This window comes from Mesocricetus auratus, unplaced genomic scaffold (genome assembly GCF_017639785.1).
Source record: "Mesocricetus auratus isolate SY011 unplaced genomic scaffold, BCM_Maur_2.0 Super-Scaffold_100003, whole genome shotgun sequence".
Taxonomy (NCBI): domain Eukaryota; kingdom Metazoa; phylum Chordata; class Mammalia; order Rodentia; family Cricetidae; genus Mesocricetus; species Mesocricetus auratus.
This window is the reverse complement of record NW_024429188.1, coordinates 80626203-80651529: the sequence shown is the minus strand read 5'-3', so window position 1 is coordinate 80651529 and position 25327 is coordinate 80626203. Positions and strand designations below refer to the sequence as shown.

Below are 25327 nucleotides of genomic sequence, written 5' to 3'. Positions count from 1 at the left end.
TCACTAAGCATGATGCTGACTGACAAACCAAAGGTTTATTTAATGGCAACTTAATTCTAATTGTCACATGAAACTTATTACCTTGTTTTCACTACACACCTGCTGTAGATGTTAAATAAAAGATGATTGGCCGATAGCTGGGCAGGAAGAGAGCCAGAGTAAGAGAATTCAGGGAAAAGGAAGGGCAGAGACAGAGATTCTGCTGCAAACCCTGAGAAGCAAGATGAGAATGCTGTACTGAGAAACGATACCAAGCCACGTGGCTAAACAATAATAAGAATTAGGGGTTAATTTAAGTGTAAGAGTTAGCTAGTATGGAAAAACAAAAAACCCAGGATAGCCAAAACAACCCCATACAATAAGGATCATCTAGGGACATCACCATCCCTGACTTCAAGCTCTACTATAGAGCTACAGTAATGAAAACAGCTTGGTATTGACATAAAGGCAGACAAGTGGACCAATTGAAACAATCTAGATGCCCCTCAACTGAATAATAGATAAACAAAATGTGGTACATCTACACAAGATTACTACTCAGAGGTAAGAAACAATGACAAACTAAAATCTGCAGGCAAATGGACAGAACTAGAAAAAAAAATCATCCTGAGTGAGGTAACCCAGACACAGAAAGACAAACACGGTATGTACTCACTCTTAAGTGATACCAGACACAGAGCAAAAGATACCCAGCCTACAATCCACAACCCCAGTGAAGCTATAACACTCTTCCAGAAACAGATGGAAGCAGATGTAGAAATCTACAACTAACCATTGGGCCAAGCTCCTGGAGTACAATCGAAGTGAGGGAGGACCCATAATATGAACAAAGAGGTCAAGACCATGATGGGGAAACCTACAGAATCAGTTGATTCAAGTTAGTGAGAGATCACTGACTCACATCTGACAAAAGGAACCTACATAAGACCAAACTATTATGTGAGGCCACTGGCAGTGGGTCCCAGATCTAACTCTAATGCATAAATTGACTTAGAAAAGCCCATTGGAGATATACCTTGCTCAGTCTGGACACAGGGGTATGTAGGGTGGAGAGGTGCCTTGGTCCTGCCTCAAGGATATGATGGGACAGACTTAGTAGAATTCCTAGAGGACATCTTACCCTTTCTGAGAAGCAGATGAGAGGTGGGGGGGGGTAAGTGGGGGGAAAGCGGGAGGAAAGGAGGGAGGGGAACTGGGATTGGAATGTAAAAGCTAAATTAATAAGAAAAGATAAAAAAGAGTAAGCCAATAACAAGCCTGAGCTATTGGCCGAGCATTTATAAGTAATACAAGCCTCTATGTGGTAATTTGGAAAGCACCTGCTAGGTATTTGGGACCAAGTGGCTCCAGGACAGGAAATGTCCATTTACACACATCTCTAGAAGACTCTTCAAAAAGGGTTCATAGTTATACTAACATGCTATCTTTATGCTTGAAAACTCACTTCCACTTTAGCAGGTTAGAAAATCTTGGTTCAAAAACAAGAACAACTTAAGGCAGAAAAAAAAAAGAAAACTTTGGTTCACAAGTCCTTTGACTATTTTTTTTTTACATTTGCTTGTTTTGGTGGGGATGGTAGTTTGGCATGCCATACACAATTTTCAGGAGTCTGACCTCTCCTTCTACCATGTGGTTTCTTGAACTCAGGTCATCAGGCTTGGTAGCAAGCCTGCTCGTCAGACTTTTTTCTATATTGTAAATTTCATTTTTTTCCCACATAAAGTATTTCTGTCAAAAGTTTGTTGATTATAATATTTCCTTATAGCCCACAGGCTCTTTACATATTCTCAAAAGACTTAAATTTTTACTTTGAAGTCTAGCAATTTTTGTGGAAATTTTTTATGATTTATTTATTTTTATTTTATGTTCATTGGTGTTTTGCCTTCATGTATGTCTGAGTGAGAATGTCAGATTACCTGGAACAGGAGTTACAGACAGTTGTAAGCTGCCATGTGGGTGCTAGAAAATGAACCTTACTGAAATATCCTATTGTTGAATGCTCTGAGTTAATATTCTTATTTCTTCAAGGTACTATTATGCATGTTTCAATGTTCTCATGTTTTTTAGTTTCAGTAAAGTTTTCTAAATTATACATTTTCGTATTTGTTCCATTCCCTACAGTATTCTCCAGGTATTTCTATCATTATTTCATCTCTTTTAGTGGTTAAACGCTTATAAGAAATCACTAGTGACCCAAGTTTGATCCCTGAAATTCACATAAAAGTGAAAGGAAATAATCGCCTCATTAGTTTCCTTCAGCCTCAGCATGCTAACTCCTCCCCATATATATACATTATGAAAAATAAAAACTTAGAAAACAACTCAAAGTTGTAGAAATAATACAAGAGCTTTAACTATCCACTGAATAGCAAATGGCAGGTGTAAAATCTTATCAGAATCCTATTACAAAAAACAAAACCAATAGAATTTAAATTCAAATCTAGTATTTGATGACAGTGCAAGTAACTTAATTATTTCTTGAAATTACAATACCATATAATAGCCATGTTAATAAGTACATATTCATGAGTAGAAAAAGAGATTTCCAATGAAAACAAACACTAATAACCTACTTTGACTGTCTTGTGCTGGTGGAGATTCAAAGACAGGCTGTATGGCATTCTGTTCGGAAACATCAGAGGTACTAATAGTTTGATTATCTCCTGCACAGCTAGGTAAGACTGGAACTGGAACATGGCTGGCCCAGGAAACTCTAATTGCTGTAGAATTTTCTAATACCTATTAAGTGGAAGAAATATTAAAATTCTTGTTTGGTTTCTCAAATAGTATTTGTTTCTTCTCTGAACCTAATATCAGAAAATTTTAATCTTTCTGGTGATAAAACACGGAAAAGTCAATCTGTATTCAAACCATATACTTTTTTTGCAGGATCTCTGACTACATTTAGAGCTATCTTTCTGTAAAGATAATACATTAATATCAAAACAATAAAGACAAAAGTTGGGTATGGTAGAAAGAGTCCCTCCTATTCTCTCTCTGACTAGTTGCCATCTTCCTAAATCTTCTTGGTCTCCACAGATTTGTAATATATATTCATTTTCACACACACACACACACACATATATATATACACATATATATACTTATCCACATAAACATTTAAGTAGAAGAGATGCTTTGTATTTAAGTGTAATTGAATGACTCAATGAAACTAATGTTTTTTCCCGATTTGGGCACAGAGTTCTTTCAGAGCATTCTACTTTCTGAGGGCAAATGGTATACAGAAGTGTGTATAAATATAATTAACAAATAACAGGCTAAATGGTGGTGGTGCATGCCTTTAATCCCAGAACTTGGGAGGCAGAGACAGGTAAATAGATCTCTGAGTTAGAGGCCTGCCTGGTCTACAGAGCAAGTTCCAGGACAGCCAGGGCTACTCAGAGAAACTGTCTTGAAAAAACAAACAACAAACAAACAAACACACAAAAAAATCAAACAAACAAACAAGAGTAAAAAAACAAATAACACTGTCTTTACCGGAAGGCTCCATTTCTCTTCATAGTACCAAATATGGCTCTTACCCAGTCTGATCAACTAAAATGACGGAAGTCATCAATCAATTCCTATTAGAGTCCAGTCAATCTTTACACTGCTTGACCTCTTAGAAGGGAGCCATATTTACTGCTCCTGGCAATGTTCTTGTTCCAGAGCTTCAATACATTCTTCTACTTTTGCTGTTTCCTCAACTGTTCCTTTTCTACTCATTTTCAAAAATTTGGTTATCTACCGGCTGTGTTCTAAATGGTGGTCTTGCACACTTTCCTTTTCCAGCCCGTTTATGAATGACAACTTCCAATTTATATTTCAACAAATAAGAGACTTGAAAAGTAATTTATTATTGACCGATTCATAAGAAGTTCACAACAGAGCATACAACAGTGTCTGAAACAGTAGACACTTAAGTGACTTGCTAAATAAATGCATTAATCACTATGCCAGGTGGAACTCAAGGCACAATAGAAAATTCATTTTCTTGTATTTAGCTCACTATAAATGACTGCTTGGTAATACTATGAAGATTACCTTCTGGGGGTAGTTGTATGAGGTAACTGTGTCTTGAGGCACAGAACATGGTCCATTGTCCTGAAGAGACTTTAATAAATACAGAAATATAATTGAATAAAGGGATACCAAGAAACCAAAGGCAATTTTCACTCTTCTTCCTATCCTCATTTATAGTCTCTCCAGGATCATCCTCAGCTCTGTAGTGGCCTGGAGGACTACAGAAATGATTGATGTGAATCCAGCTTGCCTCCTCCTTGAGAACCCTCTTACCCATCCCCAGCCCATCCACAATCTTTTCTGTCAGACTCAACCTTAGAAACACTTTCTACCTAGTACCCCCAATAGGTACTTGGCAGGTGATTTGCACTATCCTTCCCTTCCTTGTTCTCCATTACCATCTCCATATTCCATTTACACCCTCAGACAGGTTCCTTACAGATGCCCCTCCTCCCACTTCAACTCCATTCATTGGAGCCTCCACCTCAGACCCCTAATCCTTCCATCCCTGTCTCCAGATTATTCTTTGCCTCACTTCAACCTACCTGCAGGATCACTTTTTCCCACCATACCTCCAATTAACTCCCTAGTAGCCTCATGTCTCGATGTAGACAGGATACACTTCTCTCTTTCCTAAGTCCTGCCCTATCAGCCTTTACTCCCAGTCAACCCTCCATTCCTCTCAGCCAGACATCAACCTGTAGAAGCACTCAACAGGGAACAACCCACAGCTACAACACTTTTCCTAATGCCCAGAGCCAACAAAGACAAGACCTGGTATCAACACCTAGAATCACCGCAATCATGCCAATGCCAGATGACTAGGCACTAGCACAAAAGCAAAAACATTAACAGCCAAGACTATGCCTCCATCAGGACCTAGGAACCCTACAGTAGGACCCAACAAATGCAAGATAGCTGAAGACCAAGACAAGGATTTCAAAACAGCTATTATAAGCAAAATAGTTACTTTGAATAACTTCCTTAATGAAGTCTGTGAAAAAGAAGTTTAAGAGAAATAAAAGTAAAAAAAGAATTACTAAGAAATACCTGAACTGAGATAAAACTGGAAATTAAAAATCTTGTAAATTAAGCAAAACCTCAGAGGTAAACATCAACAGAGAACAAGGCATAGAAGAGAATCTCATGGGTTGAATACAACAAGGAAGAAATAGATATTTCAAAGAAAATATTACATTGAAAGCTCCAGGTACAAAACTTTCAGGAAGTTTGGGAAATTATGAAATGACCAAATCTATGGATAATAGGAATAGAAAGAAGAGGAGATACAGGTCAAAGGCACAGAAAATACTTTCAACAAAAACCACACAACTGGACCTGCAAAGAAATTTCTGAATGACACATAATAATCAAAACACTAGACAAACAGAAGGAATATTAAAAGCTACAAGGAAAAGGAACAAGTAACATATAAGGGCAGACCCATGAAAATAACACCCAACGGAGACTCTAAAAATCAGAAGGGACTGGACTGATGTTCTACAAACTCTAAAATACCACAGATGCCAACCCAGATTACTGTAGTCAGCAAAACTATCAATCACAAAACACAGGGAAAATAAAACTTTCCATAATATAACCAAATTTAGGTAGCATCTGTCTAGCTAATCAGTTCTTCAGAAGGTGCTAGAGGGAAAACTACATCCTAAAGAGGTTAACTACACCCAAGCAAACAGAGGGAACAAATATTTCCAGACTAGAAAATCAAGAGGGACAGAAAACTACATAACAAGATAACAGGAATCAACAAACACTTGTCACAGATAACTCCCAATCATCATAGTCTTAATTTCTCCACACCCCAAAAGATACCAACAGAATGGATCAGAATACAGGATCCTTCTTTCTGCTGCATTCAAGAAATATACACCTTGACATAAAGGAAAGACATCACCCTCAGAGTGAAAGGATGGAAAGATATTCCAACCAAATCAAAAAAAAAAAAAAGAAGCAAGCTGGTGTTGACATTTAAATATCTGACAAAATAGATATCAGACTACAACTAATCCTAAGAGATATGGAAGGACACTATATACTAGAGAGGGGGCAACCAAGAATATATTCTTAACATCTAAGCAAGAAACATACTATAGCATCTAAGTTCATAAAAGTAACACTACAGCTTAAATCACATATTGACCCTCAACACACAGAGAGCAGATTTCAATGCTCCAATATCACCAATAGACAGGTCATCCAGACAAAAACTCAACAGAAATGCTAGAGCTAAATAATGTCTTAAATCAAATTTGCCCCCACTCAAAAAAAGAATTTACCATCTCAGCATCTTGTGGGAAATTCTCCAAAATAGATAACATAATTGGACACAAAGCAAGCGTCAACAGAGACAAGAAAATTGAAATAACATCCTACATCCTATCTGACAACCATGGATTAAAGCTGGATTTCTTGAGTAGTGGTGGCTCATGCCTTTAATCCCAACACTCCAGAGCCTGAGGCAGGCAGATCTCTGAATACGAGGCCAGCCTAGTCTACAAAGCAAATTCCAGTATAGCCAGAGCTATTACTCAGAGAAACCCTGTGTCGAAAAACAAAACAAACAACAAAAAAAATTAAAGCTGGATTTCAGCAACAACAGAAAGTATACAAACTAATGGAAATGGTGTTCACTACTATACTGGTCAAGATATAACTTAAGAAAATTAAAAGCTTTTTGGAATTGAATTAAAATGCTAAAAACATACCAAACCTATGAGACAAAATGAAAGTAGTTTTAAAGAGACAAAGCACTAAATGGTTGGAGTGGGACTGGGAAGAGAGCAGGGAGGGGATACTGTGGCCTGGATGTAAAATAGTTCTCATATAAAAAACTTAATGGCACACTTGAAAGATCTAGAAGAAAAACAGTCAAAAGGAGTCAATGGCAAAAAATAATTAAAATCCAAGGCTGAAATCAATAGACCAACAATAAAAATAAAACCGATACAAAGAATCAATGAAATTAAAAGTTGGTACATTGAGAAAATCAGTAACATAAACCCTTAGTCAAATTGAAAAAAGCATGTAGAGGAAAGTTCCAAGTTACAAAAATTGAAAGCAAAAAGGGGGCGGGGCAGCACAACAGACATCTAGGAAACTATAAAATCATAAGAACACAAGTTTAAAAATTTATACTCCAAACTGGAGAATCTATAAGAAATACATATACAACCAACCAAAGTTAAATCAAGATTTGATGAACAATTTCAACAGACCCACAACCCATAGTGAAACGGAAGGAGTGACTGAAAGTCTTAACAACACCCAAGCATGCAGGGAAAGACAGGTTCATCACAGAATTCTATCAGATCTTCAAAGAATGCCAATATTAAACAAATTAGTCTGCAAAATAGAAATTAAAGGAACATTGCCCAATTCTTTTCAAAGTGTCACAATTAGTCTGATACCTAAATCACACAAAAACTGTACAAAGAAAGAAAATTTCCCTAACATGGATGTATATATTCTCAATAAAATACTTGGGAACTGACTCAAAAAAAACAAATAAAAAAGATCACTGAACTCAAATAAGGTTTTTCCTGGAGATTCAGGGATGGTTCAACATATGTTAACAGAAAAAATGGAATTCACCATATAGACTCAGACAAAACCCACAAAATCATCTCATTAGATGCAGAAAAGGCCTTTGAAAAAACTCAGCATCCCTTTCTATGGTAAAATTCCTGGAGAGACTAGAAATACAAGGTATAGATCCCAACATAATAAAGAGATTTACAGCAAGCACATAGCCAAAAGCAACCTAATTGGAGAAAACCTCAAAGCTATTTCACTAAAAATCATGAACAAGACAAACATGTTCACTCTTTCCACACCTATTCAATATAGTACTTGAAGACTTAAAGCAATGAAACAACTGAAGATTAAGGTGAACAAATAGGAAAGGAAGATGTCAAAGAATATTTACAGGTAATATGATTTTATACATAGATTACATTAAAAACTCCACAAAATTTCTGTAGGTGGTAAATACTAAACAAAGTAACAGGATACAAAAGTATCACAGAAAAATCAGTAGCTTTACTACTTATGTAATAAAAACTTTAAGACATTAAGGAAAGAAATATAAGACAACTGAAAATGGAAAGATCTCCCATGCAAATGAAATCTGTGGGATTAATGAAAGTGAAAATGACTGTCCAACCAAAAGCAATCTACAGATTCAATACAATTCCCATGAAAATTTTACAGAAACCACAAGTTTTCAGCTTCACATGAAAACATAAAAAAACAAAAAATAGGGCATGGCTCAGTGGTTAAGAGCACTGGCTGTTCTTCCAGAGATCCTGAGTTCAATTCCCAGAATAGTTATGGTGGGGGAAAGTTTTTTAATTAAAAGGAAGAAAGGAAAGCAAAAAGGATAAAAATTATATATTAGGGTTTTCAATCCCTTCCTATGATGTATTTCATAAAACATAAAAGCTAACATTTAGTACATGAAACTACTAGTTAAAAATAATAATTCAAAAATGTAGTCATTATATAAGTTCTTCAAATGTCAAGTTCTCCAAGATATACATGATAGGAATGTCTTTTTTGTTCCAGCATTACAAAACATAAACCACATACAGAAAGAAAATTACTGTTTCTCTCATATACGGAAACTAGAATAATAAACTTTTTGAACAAAAATTTAAAAAGACCTAAAAGAAGAGGATGGATGATTGGGGAATAAGGGCCCAGAGGCAAGAAAGGAGAAAGTGGGAAAGAATAGACATAAGCAATGAATGATACATCCATGCATAGAAAAGTTAGAACTCCATAATGTGTATAAATAATATATGGGGCACACCTTTAATCCTAGCACTTGGGAGGCAGAAGCAGGCGGATCTCTGTGAGTTCGTGGTCAGTATGGTCTATAGAGCTAGTGCCAGGACAGCCAGAGCTGTTATACAGAGAGAAACCTGACTTGAGAGAGAGAGAGACAGACAGAGAGAGAGAGAAACAGAGAGAGACAGAGACAGAGAGAGACAGAGAGACAGAGACAGAGACAGAGAGAGAGACAGAGACAGGCAGACACAGAGACAGGCAGAGAGAGATAGAGACAGGGACAGAGAGACAGCAAGAGCTAGGTGTGCACCGAGATTTGGGGTAGGAGTAATCCCGAAGCATAATGTAGCTCAACTAAAATAGAATTTGGTAACTAGATATAGGATACTGTAGTACAGCAAAACTATGTTTAGTGTTAGTGGTTTAAAAAATGAATCAGTGATGTTCTGATTTTTTAACAGAAAGGTATTCAGGACAGTATTAGTAGTGTATAGACTAGAATAAAGGGGAATAAGAGATCTTGCATATAGGAATCACAAGGTTGAGGATATAGTTACTCCAAACCTCAGCAACAGAAGAGACTAGAAGCTCCACAGCATTACTCAATTAAGATCCCTTCAATTTTTAATGATTTTATCAACTTTTTTATAGACATAAAATCTCTGTATACATTGTGATGTAAGTCTCAAAACAAGAGCTAAAATGATACAATACATTAAATCTCACATTTGGATGAAATTATTTCATGGAAGTTTATGGATCCTTCACCAGCACTTGATACACTAAAAGAATCAACTAGGAGAAACACAAGAAAAATAAAGCAAAGCAAATCTAAGTAGGGCATCTATTCTACAAAAAAGGATTATCAATATGGCTACTGATATACAAAATCTAAATAAATTAATCTCTCAGGTAAAAAGTCATGAGCCAAAAACTATATCTGTGCAAGTAAATAATTCTTAGGGCCTAGCAGTGTTGGCACACACCTTTAATAACAGCACTTGGGAAGCAGAGGTAGGTGGATCTCTGTGAGTTCGAGGCCAGCCTGGTTTATACAGTGAGTTTCAGTTCAACCAATCTATATGGCAAGATCCTGTCTCAAAACACCAAAACAAATAAGAAAACAAAAAATGTAGAACACAAAAGCTACTTTTAAAGAACTATTCATCAATTCCAACTTCAAGTATGGCCAAAGAAAGGAAAACTTTGGAATAATTAACAGTCTCAGTAAAGTCCCCATATCAGAAGCCAAAAACACAATGTAATGTATGACCTCCTGATCTCAGAATTCCACAGATCAGTATTTTTTTTCCTTCTATATTCCTATAGTCCAAGAAGGAATTTTCTTACAATTTTGTATCTACTCTATGACTAAACTGGGATGCAGGCATGGTATAAAGACTTTAACATGCGAGAAAAATTATATATCCATTATCTACATATGACCTACAAATACTGAGATTTGCATTTGGTTACACTGAGTGGCACTTTTGGGTTACCTTTTTTGGAATACAAGCTAGTAGTTTGTCTTTGGGAAGGAGATAACATTGAACAAAGTTCTTATTTTTAGTCCTATCAAGGTATTTCAACTTTCTGCTTTCTAGACAAGCGGGATCTGCTCTGGGAGTAAAATGAAGGATAATGGTTAAGTGTCCTCTCCAATGCCAATACACCATTTAGTTTATGTCTTGCAGTCATGAATGAAGGCCCCATCAGATTCCCTATGCAAACTCTCCTACAGGTCTCCACTGTGCCTTAACTAAACAGTATATGAGCTATTCATATTTATTATTATTAAATACCTACCAAGTTTGCTGTAGATACAGTTGTGGTATATACACTGGAAGTTTCATAGCCTTGTTCTAGAGAATATAGCCAAAGCAAAAAATGAGCATTATTTTAGTTTGATATTCCACAAACAATGAAAAGTATCGAAATAAATCTAGATCTCACTGACCTGAAGAATAAAGATAATCTCCATGGTATTGTCCTAAAAAAAAAAGAAATGCGTATACACAGATCTTCTAAATTTTGCAGAGCAAAATGGCCAGTAATTGTTTTTCCTTAAGTTTTATGGGCATATTTTCAAAACTAAATTGCATACATGATTGCAAGCGATTTGAGCCATACTGATAGTCAGCAGCAACGTAAGCTGTCATCAGTACAAAATTCTGCTCAAAACTGCTAATTGTAAAGAATATTTTACTCTACATAAAACTAGCAGAGACAATATTAGAAGTATCTTATTCATGAAGTCACTCAAAATACCTCATACTTCTTTACCTTCCATAATTTTCCAGAATTAGTTCAACAGTAATGTGTCATTGACTGGTAAACAAACAAATTCCAAAGGAATGTAGCTATATTAAGTACATATAGATGGCTTTAGAGACAAATCTTAGTTTGGGTATATATGAGGAATGGGGTGTCTTTTGAGAGATGATGAAATTGTAGAGCTGATTATGTGAATGCACACACATACAAAAAACACTGAACTGTATACTTGGAGCATTTTGGGTATGTAAATTTAATCTCAACTGAGTTAAATATGTGTCTGTTTCATTATCAAGAGTATAGCCTTTGTCCTATTATTGGTTTCTGAACCTCTATTTCCTCATACATAATACAGAGATGGCATATTTCCCATAATACCATGAAAACTGCCATTACATTTTAATAGTTTACTAGAATGGATGATATATAGCATTCAATAAATGTTAAGACATTTTGAAATCAAGTAAGAACTCTTTGGGTTATATGGGCTCTGGGATTTGAACTCAGGTCCTCGGGTTTGCCTGGAAAGCACTTTATCCACTGAAGCATCTCACCATCCCTACCTAATCTTATACTTCTTTCAAGTTACCAGAAAGGTGTGGAACACCAAAAATAGTACTTCCAAGTTCTGATATGCAAATGCCATTGACAATCATCATTTCAAAAATTACACAGCACTAATTTACTCACCACTGTCACACTGGTCATTGCTGTCTTCTGAATTCAAACTTGGTTTACATGAGCTATAGCCCTGACTTGCCATACAGTATCCTGAAGTAACAGGAACCATTGCAGGGGAACCGCCATTGCTCTGTACCAAAGAAAGACACATACATATGGAATTCTTCCAGTATTAGTTAGAGAAAAGGCAGAGAAACTAAATTTTGAGTTAATATGATAAGAGACATATGTGGCTATTTTAGTAATTTGGAATTCAAAATAGGTGAAGCAATGAAAGAGAAAATGTTAGCTCACATATATACTAGACTGTCTAAACCTCTAGCAGCTCTAAAACATCTCTTTAGTTAAGAAGCTCTAATGGGATGGCTTCATAATTTGAAGATTAGTTGTTCATACAAAAAATGTAAAAATTAGGGCTGAGGGTATAATATAGGGGTAAAATACTTTACATATGCAAGGCCTAATTTTGATCTTTGCAGTGGGATGAAGGTGGAAATCATATATATAACATTTCTCCATACAGCCTTGAAGAAAAGAAGCACCTTTTTCAGTGAAGCTTTCACCCACTTACAGGTAATGTTGAATAAGCAGTCTCATTCCCTTCTTCAAGTGCATAAAATGTAACAGTTTCTTCTGGAGCAAAACCATACTGGCATTCTTTATTCATACAATGCATCTGACGGTGGCTACGCCTAAAAGAACTTAGTTTGGAAACCAAAATGGGAAATAAGTTAAAATATGGCAGTATTTTGCTTCTAATTTCTCAGTGAAAGACAAATTATCTCAAAACAGAAGTTTTTGGTTTTAATTTCTGTACACTGGTATTGTGTTTGCATGTGTGTCTGTACACTATGTGTGTAGGATACCTGGAACCAGAGTTAACAAATGGCTGCTAGCTACCAAGTAGGTACTGGGAATTGAACCCTGTTTTCCAGAAGGGAAGCCAACATTTACATTTCCTAACCCATCTCTCCAGCCACCAAAGTGAGGTTTTAGAAAGATGGCATACATCATCACTGCTTAGCAATAAAACCACACACACCAATTTCTTTCTCAACTTTTAATACTTCAAATACTTACCGAGACCTATATGAGACATTATCATAGCTCTGGCAGCACCGTCTACCTGGGCCAGGGTAAAACCCAACTTTAGGACTCGGCATGTTTTGCCTATTGATTACGTGAGATGAATCCCTAAGAATAAAGAAAAATAATTATTTAACTCTTGCAATCTCAATACTTAAGTAGAATTAACATAGTTTCCTGAAAACATTCAACTACAAAGTCTTTTACAATGGTATTGGGCCTATATAATACTAATGGAGACAGAAGCATTATTTCATACAGGTACTTTTTTCTGATGGCATTCTATCTTTAAGCATCTCTTCAACATTTCACATTTCTGTACACAATCAAAATATAACTATGACAATGGTTGACAAGGATAAATATGGATCAGCTCTATGCTCCCTTTTGCCAAAGAAGATATAACTATAGGAGTTATATCTGTCAATTATACTATAATTCAGTACTGGAGTTATTTATACAAACCAAAACAAAGATACAGTATCATGAAAATCAGTTAATTCTTACCTGGGCATCCCATATCCCCGACCTTGTCGTTGAGATGAATGTTGAGGGTAGAAATGTTCACTAGACATAATATGGCCAGATGTCTGTGAGTAGAACAATAGAGGGTCATGCCCAAAATGCATACTATGCTGAATCCTGGATGGGACATGTGGATCTCCCCTGCTGTAAGCCATGGTCATATAAACCTCTTTCCCTCGAACTTTCTTAAACATCTTTTTCCGTTGCTTCATGCTCATCTCTGTTGTAACTTTCAAAAAAAACAAATACATAGTACATAAGCATTACAACCAAAGTAAAAGGTAATGTTCCTCTACCATCATCATACTTTAAAACTGTCAGATAGATACTTTCCTTAGAAACAAATCAAGTAAGTAGGTAAGTGTAAGGAAGAAATCTGTGCAGTTTTTCAAGTATGTACTTCATCTGAAGGACCAAAGAAACAAGCAGTTCATTTATATGTTCATGAGTATTTAAATACTCAGTATTTCAACCCTGACTTTAAGACTGGCAGATTTGGTTATCAAAAATATTGAGTCATCCAGTTGCCTACATTATTTTTCTCTAAAAAATTGTGTTGAATATATCTGGTTGCACTTATAAGATGTCTTACTAGTTATCTGGAAATATTTTAAATCTCTTTAAGCTTTAGTTTATATGAGGTCATCTAGAAAGTAGGTTCTCAGATAATTTTGTCACCTCCTCCTACAGAACATATCTACTAATGTCCAAAGACAATTTTACTGTTATGACTAGGCAAAGGAGGCTATTAGTACCTACGGCACAGGTACCACGTATCACCCTAGAATGTCCAGGATAGTCCTCTCCTCTCCACTAAAGCACTAGCTATCCCAGCATAATAGTGTGGAAGAAATGCTACTCTACATCAGGACATATGGAAAACCTTTAAAAAGTACTATGTAAGTAAACTGAACTACAACAGAAAAAAAAAAAAACCATTTAGGATACAAACCCATTTCCGGGAAATAGCCGCCAGTCACAGGCTGGTAACCTCTTCCTTTACGAGATGGCAAAGTATTCCAGAAAGGAAGAAGTGCCACTTGGCTGACTGGTTTTACATTATCCAGCGGAACTGCATGCCTTGAAGTGAAAGGTATTGTATCATGAATTCATTACAACACACACTTAACTCTCTCATTCAGTAAACAAATGTATCCTTCCTGCTTCAGCTTTAAGCACATTCCCCTTTTCTGTTTTCCTTGGAAACAAGGTCTCACTATGTAGCCTTAGCTGTCCTGGAACTCACTACATAGACCAGGCTGGTCTCAAACTTAAGAGATTTATCTCTTCAATTTCCTGAGTGGCATGTGCCACCACCTGACTCAAGTGCATTTCCTTTAAGTCTATTATTACACTAGCTTTCCTATACATTTGTTGTTTTACCCTTTAACTTAGAAAACCTAAATGCAGTTTATATAATTTCACAGCTATTTATAGTATCTATCACATCCAGAAGAAATATTATGGTAGATTGTATTAATTCATAAAAATATGCTTCTTTTCCATGAAAGAGAATCATATGCCCTAACTAGACTCACCATCAGGCTTGGGTATATAAATTAAATTTACTTTGACCAATTAAATAGTAAAATGTTTTTACAAGTGTCAAATAATATGTCATGGTCTCATTTTTTTCTTTGTCTGTGATCATGAAAGCACATTTCAAAACAAAGCCTTTAGCCTAAACATAACTACAAGTTCAAGGCCAGCTTGTACAACTAGTTATAAAGATACAAATACTGAACATGTAATATATTTAGGAATATATACACATGTGCATGTAACAATGAATAAAAGAATGAGGGAAAAAGTATATATGGGAGGGTTTAGAGGGAGAAAAGGGAAAATTATGTAATTATATCGTCACCTCAAAAAATTTATAAATTAATAGCAAGGGACAGTTAAAGTGCTTGTTCTATCTAGCAAGTCTAAGGTCCCAGGTTTAATCCACAGTACCAAAACAAACAGAGAGCAAAGGCTGGTTGGTTTATGTTTCCTTTCCTGACAAATTATAGACACACTAAATGAGGGAGAAATTAACTTTAATGTTTTAAGCTGCTGGGATTTTGTGTTTAGGTTACTTTACCATAGTTACTGGGTCTTAACCATAACTAACATTAGCATCACATAGAGATTAGTTAAAAATTCAAATTCCTGGGCCCTATCTGAATGATAAATTTAGGGTACTGGGATCAATTTCTGTTTGCAAAGCTCTAGATGCAAACTGTAGAAAGGAATGAAATAAGTCATCTTGACACTGATAGTTTGGATGTATCTGGCCTCCATAATCTCATAGGGAGTGACACTATTTGGAGGTGTGGCATTGTTGAAGTAGCAGTGGTCTTTTTGAAGGAAGACTGTCACTGGGCGGGGGGGCTATGAGGTATCATATATGCTTGAAGCATACAGTGAGACAGAATGTTTCCTGTTGCCTGCACGCCATTATGCCTCCTACCATGACTATAATGGACTAAACTGATGAAATGCAAGCGGCCACCTCACTCAGCTAGATGATTTCCTTTATAAGAGTGGTCATGGTGTCTCTTCACAGCAACAGAAACCCTAACTAAGACATACTGGCAGAAACCCAACAACACACCTTTCAAAATATCATATCAAATAAACTGACCAATACCTAAACTTGGGAATTTTTATATGATGCATATTTTGGTATGTAACTCTTCAATGCTTACTTTTATTAACCAAAGTAATTAGATTAGCAGGTACAATTCTGGTTCTCTCAACTAGCATCCTGGTGATTCTCAATTTAATGAGTAAGCATCTATCAAATTTAATTACTATACAGTCTTACCTTTCTGCCAATTCCTCAATGAAAACTATTACCGAGTTTTTATCATTTTCAATTTCTTGAATGTGAGCATTATAATATTTTCCATCTGGTTCCAAGCAAACCTGAAAGACAGGAAACAGTACTCATATATTAAATCATCTGGTCTTGACCACTGACAAATTTGTGCTTAGTCAAACAACCATTTTTCTCCAAATGTCATTCAATGTCTACTTTTTGAAAGAACTGAGATCAAAACTAATCTATGAGGCATATATCAGCTTACATGTGATTATAACAAAGTCTGGAAATAAAATTTAACACAATACAAACAATAAAATCTTTCTTTTAGCATTTTGTAAAGAAGTCTTCATCAATGTTTTTGTTGTTGTGTTGGAGATCTAATCAAGAGCCTTAAACATAATGGCCACGTATTCTATCACTGAACTATACACTCAACCTTTGTTTTATTCAGACAAGGTCTTGGTATAGATATAAAGCTCAGCCTGGCCTTGAAAATATGTTTCTCCTTCCTAAGCTAGGATAACAGACAGGCATCACTATGCCCAGGAGGATCAACCCATGTTAATGATTAAAGGTATACTCATGGAAAAATAAATCATTATCTTTAAAGAACTAACCTGACACTTGTCTCCTAAATAGTAATGTCTTCCAGCATATTCCATGCAATCTGATTTTTGAAGTTCTGTTAAGAAAAAAAAGATGATTAAAGCCCAATTTAATTGAATACTTTCTTACTGCACATTATTAGATTACCTCATTTACTTTAACATGGTGTATTTGATGTGGATATCAGTAAAAGAAAAAAAAATGTCCCAAAGGGCCATTCTAACACCCTTGATGGGTGATTGCCATGGCAAATTTATTAAACAGAACTGTCTGAATAGTTCTGCACTTTAAAGCAGTTAAGTAGAAGTTAGTTTTAGATTTGGTTAAACACAAAAGTCACAATTTGAAAGTAATACATTTATTAGTATTTTACTTTTATACATGGTTTTAACTTCATTCTAATTAACTATACTGAATTCATCAAAGTTCAAAGGGATGAATGTGAGATATTATCCCTTGCAGGCAGTATATTAAGGACTAATTTGATGAATTCAGTTACATAATCTAAAGAAAACAACAATCTACATTGAGAGTTATTACTATAAATATGTTCTTTAAAGATCCAGACAGCTAATTTTAGAAACTGTGGGCTACAAACTTTCAAAATTAATCAATTCTTCATGGGTAAACGCAGTTGAGGGCACTTGCCATTAAACAATCAAAATTTCTCCTCTAGACTTGGCGATGGTGGCACACAGTAAAGTCAGGAGATCTCTAAATTCACAGCCAGCCTGGTCCACAAAGCAGGTTCCAGGACAGTTAGGCTACACAGAGAAACCCTTCTCAAAAAAGCAAAACAAGGGAACACAAATTGTCTTCCCACACAATGGACCCTAGCACCTGAATATACACAGATAAGTATACAAAAATATACTTAATAAAAGTATTCCATTCTCCTATAAAATTTAATGAACACCGAGTTTTTGTTTGTTTTTTGAGACAAGGTTTCTCTGTATTGCTTTGGAGCCTGTCCTGGCACTCACTCTGTAGACCAGGCTGGCCTCGAACTCACAGAGATTCACCTGCCTCTGCCTCCCAGGTGCTGGGATTAAAGCAACACCCAGCCAGAACACTGAGTTTTGAATTATGTAATTTTCATGTCTTACAGCACCTCTCTGTCATTTCAAAATAGAGAATGGCAGTAGTAGAAGGTATGGTCTTGTTGGAGGAAGTATGTCACTGTGGAGGCAGGTTTGAGATCTCATATATGATCGAAGCATGCCTAGTGAGACAAATGTGTTGCCTGATGGATCAAGATGTATGTAACAGCACCTTCTCCAGCAAGCACCACGTCTACCTGCATGTCGCCCTGCTCCCCACCATGAGGATAATGGACTAAACCTCTGAACTGTAAGCGATTAAATGTTTTCTTTTATAAAAGTTACCGTGGCCATGGTATCTCTTCATAGCAATAGAAACTCTAAGACAGTTTGATGAACGCATGTCTCATAAAAAAGTACAATATAATGTCCTGTATCTAACAGAATTCAGAGGTATCCTGAGGTATCCTGCTGATACTTTATTACCTTTTCTACTGTCCAACCAAGCATCAAATTCTATATTGCGATATATTTCTGGATCCAGAGCTTTTAGCACCTTATAAGGAAAGAGCATCCTTGATGGATTTTCTGGAAACTGAAACAAAAAAGTCATGGTATAAACTTGTCATCTTTAAAGATCCTTTTATGAAGAAGTTTCTTCTTTTTAAAACTGTACATAATTCCACCTTTCCTTTGTTATTAAAACAAAAAATAGCACAAAAATTTACCATGTATTTAAAAAATATCAAGAGACTTAAAGGAGCAATACTGGTCTAAGATCAAGTAGGCTTAACATATAGAAATATTTCTCATAATTCAAGAGATAATGAGTAACAATTTCATAACTATACTCCACTATTGATAAACACAAAACAATATCATCAGAATATTGATTACAAAGTATTAAATTTTATTACTTTAATTTTAAAATAAAAGCTTCTAAAATGCCTTAAGTATTCAAAGTCAGTTTTGAAAACTGGCTTTTTGGAGCTCATTCCCTATGGAGAGATACTCTCTCAGCCTAGATACAGGGGGCAGGGACTCGGTCCTGCCCCAAATGATGCCACAGACTTTGATGATCCCCCATGGGAGGTCTCACCCTCCCTGAGGAGTGGATGGGCGGGTAGAATGGGGAAATGATGGAGGAAATGGGAGGACAAAAGGGAGAGGGAACTGGGATTAGTATATAAAATAAGATTGTTTTTAATTTAAATAAAAATTTAATAAAAAAGAAAAAATTCTCACAAAATACATACCTTACATTTTAGACAAGTAGGATTTACACAAAGGAAAGTATAAACTACTTCTATCCCTACTCTATATAATTAGAATGAACTATCTGATTTTAATTATTTTAAATTATGACACTCTAAGACAAGTGTATGAAATTCTCTGCATGAGAAAATATCAAACCTTTAATTCTGTTTCTTGCTTGCTGTCTTCTGGTGTATTTTTGACACTGGAAGAGGCACCAAACTCTTCAATTCTAATTGAAAATATTCAAAGAAAATAACATTATATAAATGCAGCACTTACTTACTTGTCTAATGTCTCACAAGTATGTCATACCACTCAGTAGTAAGAATTTCAGTTCTGAAAAATGAAGCAAGTAAGTTTTCAACACATCCTCATTAGGTTTCTGTGGTAAGTATGTGTTTAAAAAATACTTGGATTATTTCCTATTAAGATGGTTCTGTGATCCTGACTCTTAATGTTCACAGCTTCTGATTTCTTGGTCATGAGATTGCTTCTAATTTTAGAGAATTTATGTACTTACATTAAAAATGCACACACATACCCCACAGTGCCCACCCATCTCAATGGCCTCTCTTTCCCCTGCTGTCAGTAGGAAACTAAGTAGTTATCCATGTTCACCAAGCTAAAGGTAGGTCACTCCTCCTACCACCAAACAAATACAACAAAAAACCCTAAAGCTATCAGCCAAGTAAGCTAGAAAGAATTAAATGCTATGAAGAACCTTTAGTATTTCCCAAAATTCCATTTAAGAACTCTGTCCTGGCCAGCACCTTTATTAATAATCTTACGACATCCTTCCTTAACAGAAGTATAAGCTAAGTCATGGTATGATTTCTAAACCACATGAACTATAATATCAATGTGTTGTTTTAAGCTGTTAATTTTGTAGTAATTTTGCCTTTCAACTACTGTAGCTTACATAAACCCAAACTCTTAAGAAATCAGCAAAGAGAGGCAGATACCCACAGACAAACACTGAACTGAACTCCTGGAATTCAGTGTCAGAAAGAGAGAACTGATGGGCATAGGAGTTAAGACTGGGCTGGTTTAACCCACAGAAACAGTTGAACTGAACAAGGGGGAGCTCTTGGACCCCAGATTGATGGCTGTGTGGAAAGCATGGGACTGACCCAGACCCCCTGAAAGTGGGTGTCAGTGAGGAGGTCTAGGTAATCAATGGGGCCTTGGGTAGTATTTATCCCTGGTGAACAAATAGACTTTGAGTGTCACAATATGGGAGGCTCTCTCAGCCGGGACTCTTGTGGGAGGGCCTAGGCCCTGCCCTGGATGAAATGACAGTCACTGGAGATCCACCATGGAGGGCCTCACCCTCCCTGGGAATTGGAGTGGAGATTGGGTGGGGGACCTGGTGTGGAGGGTGGGGAAAGAGGGAAGAGAGAGGGAGCTGGGATTGACATGTGAAACAAGATTGTTTCTAACCTAAATAATAATAATAATAATAATAATAATAATAATAATAATAATAATAATAAAAAGAAATCAGCAAAGAATGAAGCAATCTTCATTTTGACAAAACTGTTGCCACTCCTCAGGCTCCCAAATAAGCTTTAAAAATATTCTTCTGATGGCTCAGTGGTTCCTGGAAAGGTACTGGCTGCTAAGCCTGATAACTGACCTGAGCATTATTGTCTGTCTGTCTGTCTGTCTGTCTATCTGTCTGCCTGTCTTTCTTTCTTTCTGTTTTTGTTGTTGTTGTTGTTTTATTTTGTTTGTTTTTCGAGACAGGGTTTCACTGTATAGCCTTGGCTGTCCTGGAACTTACTCTGTAGACCAGGCTGGTCTCTAATTCACAGAGATCTGCTTGCCTCTGCCACCCGAATACTGGGATTAAAGTTGTGCAACACCACCACATAGCATTGATATTGTCTTCTTAAAGCAGATTCTTTAACCCAACCTGACCACAAATGTTCTGACGGGAGGCTGAGTAATCTGTCTAATCTACGATGAGCAACTTATATACAACTAAATTGAGAAGTGCTAATTCTAAAGTCTCTTCTAGAAAAAAAGAGGATTCTAACTTTAACTGAACTCTCTAAGTCTGAGCATTTCAGAACACAATTTGGTAAAACTTTTCTCTTGCAAATAAAAACAATATATCACTAACATACATGTATCTGCATTTATGTAATCAAGCTATTTCTACTTTCAGATGCTAACCCAAAAGAAATATTAAAATCATAGAGATAACAACCCTTTTCTTTTAGTACCTATCCTCGGATGAGCTCTTCTGATCAGTACTGCCTTCTACATTTCCAGTCAAAGCGTTGTTTCTGTTTCTCCTGGAACCACTTCGAAACAAATGAACTGCAGTTTTCAATGTTTCTTCATCCACAACAAATACATCTTTATAAAGAATTTCATATAATATTGCTGAAGGAAGAAAAAAAGCCAAAATCTCAATTGTCAAAATAAGACTCTTTCATAAAAATGTGAAAAAATTCCTAAACCAATATGTAAGTTCTGTAAGTACCAACAATGTTTTAAAAGGCCTTCAGTTTAAAGACTGATAACCAGTCATTAGAAAACCCATACATTTAATAAAGACCTTCATATACCTTGGCAAATTCCTGCAGTTGACTGAAATTCTTTTGAGTACACAGAATCATAATGGCCATTATTTGAATAACAAAGAAGAATCTGAAGGAAAACATATTAAATAAAATGTTATTTTTAGCATATTTTATAATCATAAAAGTTAGTAATCAGCAGTTGATAAACTAAATGGAATTTCATTCTTAAGACATTTAACAAATCTAGAAGAATACAACCTGTACCTGAAAATAACTTTTAAGCAATGACTGTTATTTATATACCAAGATTGAAAACACCTAATTATACCATGAACCTCAATCACATCCCTGAAATGCACTAAACCAAGTCCTGACTGGTGGCTCTGCATTAAGATGGGAACTTTCACAAATTCAATTCCTGAACAAAACAGAAAGCCCAACAGATGTGGAAAGTTCAATCTTAGTTTCTCAGAATAATTGGAGAAATTATGTAAAATGTCCTACTATCCAAATATCTAAAATTTAGACAGGGGAGGAAAAAGGACAGACATCAGGCAATTTGGTTAAAAGACTGAAAAAGAGTCGAAACACGAGAAAAGATGTTTCCAGAAAAACTCTAAATTACTAATATGGCTACAAAAACAAAGGGTTAACTTCTTGGTGGATTCCTTAAATTTCCAGTGCTTTACAAAACAATTACAGGGCCATGTTTACTAACAAAAACTTTTTGGTAAATGTCTCCTTTGATGAAACTTGTGCGTGTAACAGCTGCAAATATTTTCTTTTGCCCAAAAGTCTGTTTAGAATCAAGCACTAGTGAAAGAGAAATTTCAAGTGAAAACCCAAAAAAAATGTCATATAGGGATGCAGTTCAACGTTATAGAACTGGTGTAGCTAGCATGCTCAAAGCCCTGGATTCAACCCGCAGCACCACACATAAGATAGCCTACAGAATGAGGAAAAATCATTGCCATTTATACAATATTGAACTAAAAAAATAACCCCAAAGAGTCTAATCCATAAACAGGTAAGCAGGGTGAACAGTCAAATCTTAGAAGATGAAAATGAGTATGCAATAAATACATGAAAAGATGGTCAGTATTATTAATCATTTGGAATGAGAATTAAAACTACACAACTCCATCTCACTCCAGACAGAAAGGTTGCCATTACAAAAACAGGATCAGCAAGATGGTTCAGGAAGAAACTTGCTGTCAAGCCTGAACTCAAGCCCAGGGAGCCTAAGTCAGTCTGTATGTTTCTCTCCCTACCGCCTCCCTATCAGAGTGAGTGAGTGAGTGAAACCAAGATGGAATACGGACAATTTACTCACACTAGTGGGAATGTAAATTAATGTAGACAGTAATCGCTATGCAGACTCCTCAAGAATACAGTATGAAACAATTAGCACTACTGGGAATAGACCTGAAGGGATCTAGGTAAGCATACTGTAGATGTGTGTATATCCATGATTACTGCAACTAGTAGCACCCAGGTATCCATGTGGTATATATACATAATTTTTATTCAACCATAGAGAATACATTCACTATTTTACAAAAATAGAATGTCATATTAGGTGAAATAGGCCATACTCAAATTATCGCATGTTCTCATTCACATGTAGAATATGGTGTATATACGTATATACATACATACATACATACACACAAAAATAGAAAGGAATACTTAAGAATTTGAAAAGGACTGATAAGGAGTGCAAAAGAAAGTAAAGAGGGTAAAAATGGTGAATGTGGATGATATTTTTAAAATAAAATGTCGTTATTAAAGTTATCACTTTGTAAATAAATATAATCCTTAGTAATTCATTTCAAAGTCATATGTAGAATCAATAACCTGAATTACTAAAGATGATTTTGTGATGTTTCAAGAATGTTGAAACCAAGCACTTTTTTTCCTACCTTCCTATACTACCCTGCTATAACTTCTACCAACAATTAACTTTTCTGAACCCAGGGCCAGTTTCCTTCTCTATACTTAATTTTTGATTTTAGCTCAAAATTCCACTCTGTCAACATAATTCATTTCAGGGTATTAAGAGCAAGTGTCAAGCTAATGTGACAATAAAGAATTACAAATATGGGTTCACACCAGTAGCACAGACAGTGAGATCAACAATTAATAAATGGGACCTCCTGAAACTGAGAAACTTCTGTAAGGCAAAGGACACAGTTAGCAAGACAAAAAGGTAGCCCACAGAATGCGAAAAAAATATTCACTAACCCCACATCTGACAGAGAGTTGATCTCCAAAATTTACAAAGAACTCAAGAAGCAAGTCTCCAAAACACCAAAAGATCCGATTAAAAAGTGGGTTGCAGAACTACCCAGAGAATTTTCAATAGAGGAGTCTAAAATGGCTGAGAGGCACTTGAGAAAGTGCTCAACATCCTTAGCCATCCGGGAAATGCAAATCAAAACAACTCTGAGATACCATCTCACTCCTGTCAGAATGGCTAAAATCAAAAACACCAATGACAATTTATGCTGGAGAGGATGTGGTGCACTCCTCCATTGCTGGTGAGAGTGCCAACTTGTTCAGCCACTTTGGAAATCAGTATGGAGATTCCTCAGAAAAATGGGAATAAACCTACCACAAGACCCAGAAACTCCACTCTTAGGCATATATCCCAAAGATGCCCATGCATACAACAAGGACATCTGTTCCACTATGTTCATAGCAGCATTATTTGTAATAGCCAAGACTTGGAAGTAACCAAGATGCCCCTCAACTGAAGAGTGGATAGAGAAAATGGAGTACTATTCAGCAGAAAAAAACCCTGAGATTTGCAGGCAAACGGATGGCACTAGAAGAAACCATCCTGAGTGAGGTAACCCAGTCACAAAAAGAGAAACATGGCATGTACTCTCTCATATATGGATTCTAGACATAGATCTGGCGAGTGCCAGCCTACAATCCCATGGCCAGAGAGTCTGAAAAACAGAACCCTTATTCAGTGGCTGATGGAAGAAGAGGCAGACACCCACGGCTAAGCACTGAGCTGAACTCAAGATATCCAGTGACAGAGAGGGAGGACTGATGACCAAAGGCATTAATTAAGTCTGGGCTGTTTTAACCCCCAGAAACAGCTGACCTGACAAAGGTTAGCTCTTGAATCCCAGGCTGATGCCTGGGAATCCAGCATGGGACTGATCAAGACCCCCCTGAATGTGGGTGTCAGTGAGGAGGCCTAGGTAATCTATTGAGCCTTGGGCAGCAGATCAGTACTCATCCTGAGTATACACACAGACTCTGGACTCCGATCCAACAATGAGAGATGCACTCTCACCCTGAACTCTTCGGGGAGGGTCTAGGCCCTGCCCTGGATGAAATGACAGACTATGGGACACCCCCATGGAGGGCCTCACCCTCCCTGGGGAAATGAGGGGATATTGGGGGGGGGTTGGGGAGAGGAGGGGAGGGAAATGGAGAGGGACCTGGAACTGACTTGTGAAGCAAACTTGTTTCTAATTTAAATTTAAATTTAAAAATAAATAATAATAATAATAAACAAATATGGGTTCACTGACTGGAGACGGTATTTACATTTAAGAGGGTTTATTAATAACAGAAGTCCAGATTTCCAACTAAGAAAGGTTAATAATTGGAAGCAATGAAGAACTAAACATAATTCAGATAGCCAAAACTGATGAATAAACAGC

At 36.3% G+C, this 25327-nt stretch overlaps 1 protein-coding gene across 5 annotated transcripts in view; it reads right to left on the bottom strand.

The window, feature by feature from the left end:
- The window catches only part of Alg13 (ALG13 UDP-N-acetylglucosaminyltransferase subunit), a 70872-nt gene that overhangs the window by 10177 nt on the left and 35368 nt on the right, over window positions 1–25327 (bottom strand). For 3 of the 5 annotated variants that reach the window (XR_005876846.1, XM_040744512.1, XM_040744516.1), the window contains 15 exons: window positions 21690–21771; window positions 21342–21504; window positions 19270–19342; window positions 18343–18451; window positions 16828–16892; window positions 16211–16311; window positions 14351–14478; window positions 13381–13627; window positions 12868–12981; window positions 12359–12488; window positions 11797–11917; window positions 10790–10822; window positions 10639–10694; window positions 4045–4113; window positions 2574–2739 (listed from right to left, as the gene is read on the bottom strand). Coding sequence is in view for 4 of the 5 variants with exons in the window: in XM_040744512.1 (XP_040600446.1) it covers window positions 2574–2739; window positions 4045–4113; window positions 10639–10694; window positions 10790–10822; window positions 11797–11917; window positions 12359–12488; window positions 12868–12981; window positions 13381–13627; window positions 14351–14478; window positions 16211–16311; window positions 16828–16892; window positions 18343–18451; window positions 19270–19342; window positions 21342–21504; window positions 21690–21771 (1657 nt within the window). In the remaining variant the exon portion in view is untranslated. Of the gene's footprint in view, window positions 1–99; window positions 212–2573; window positions 2740–4044; window positions 4114–10638; window positions 10695–10789; window positions 10823–11796; window positions 11918–12358; window positions 12489–12867; window positions 12982–13380; window positions 13628–14350; window positions 14479–16210; window positions 16312–16827; window positions 16893–18342; window positions 18452–19269; window positions 19343–21341; window positions 21505–21689; window positions 21772–25327 lie in introns of all 5 variants that reach the window. The other 2 variants (XM_040744514.1, XM_040744513.1) reach the window with 2 other exon arrangements.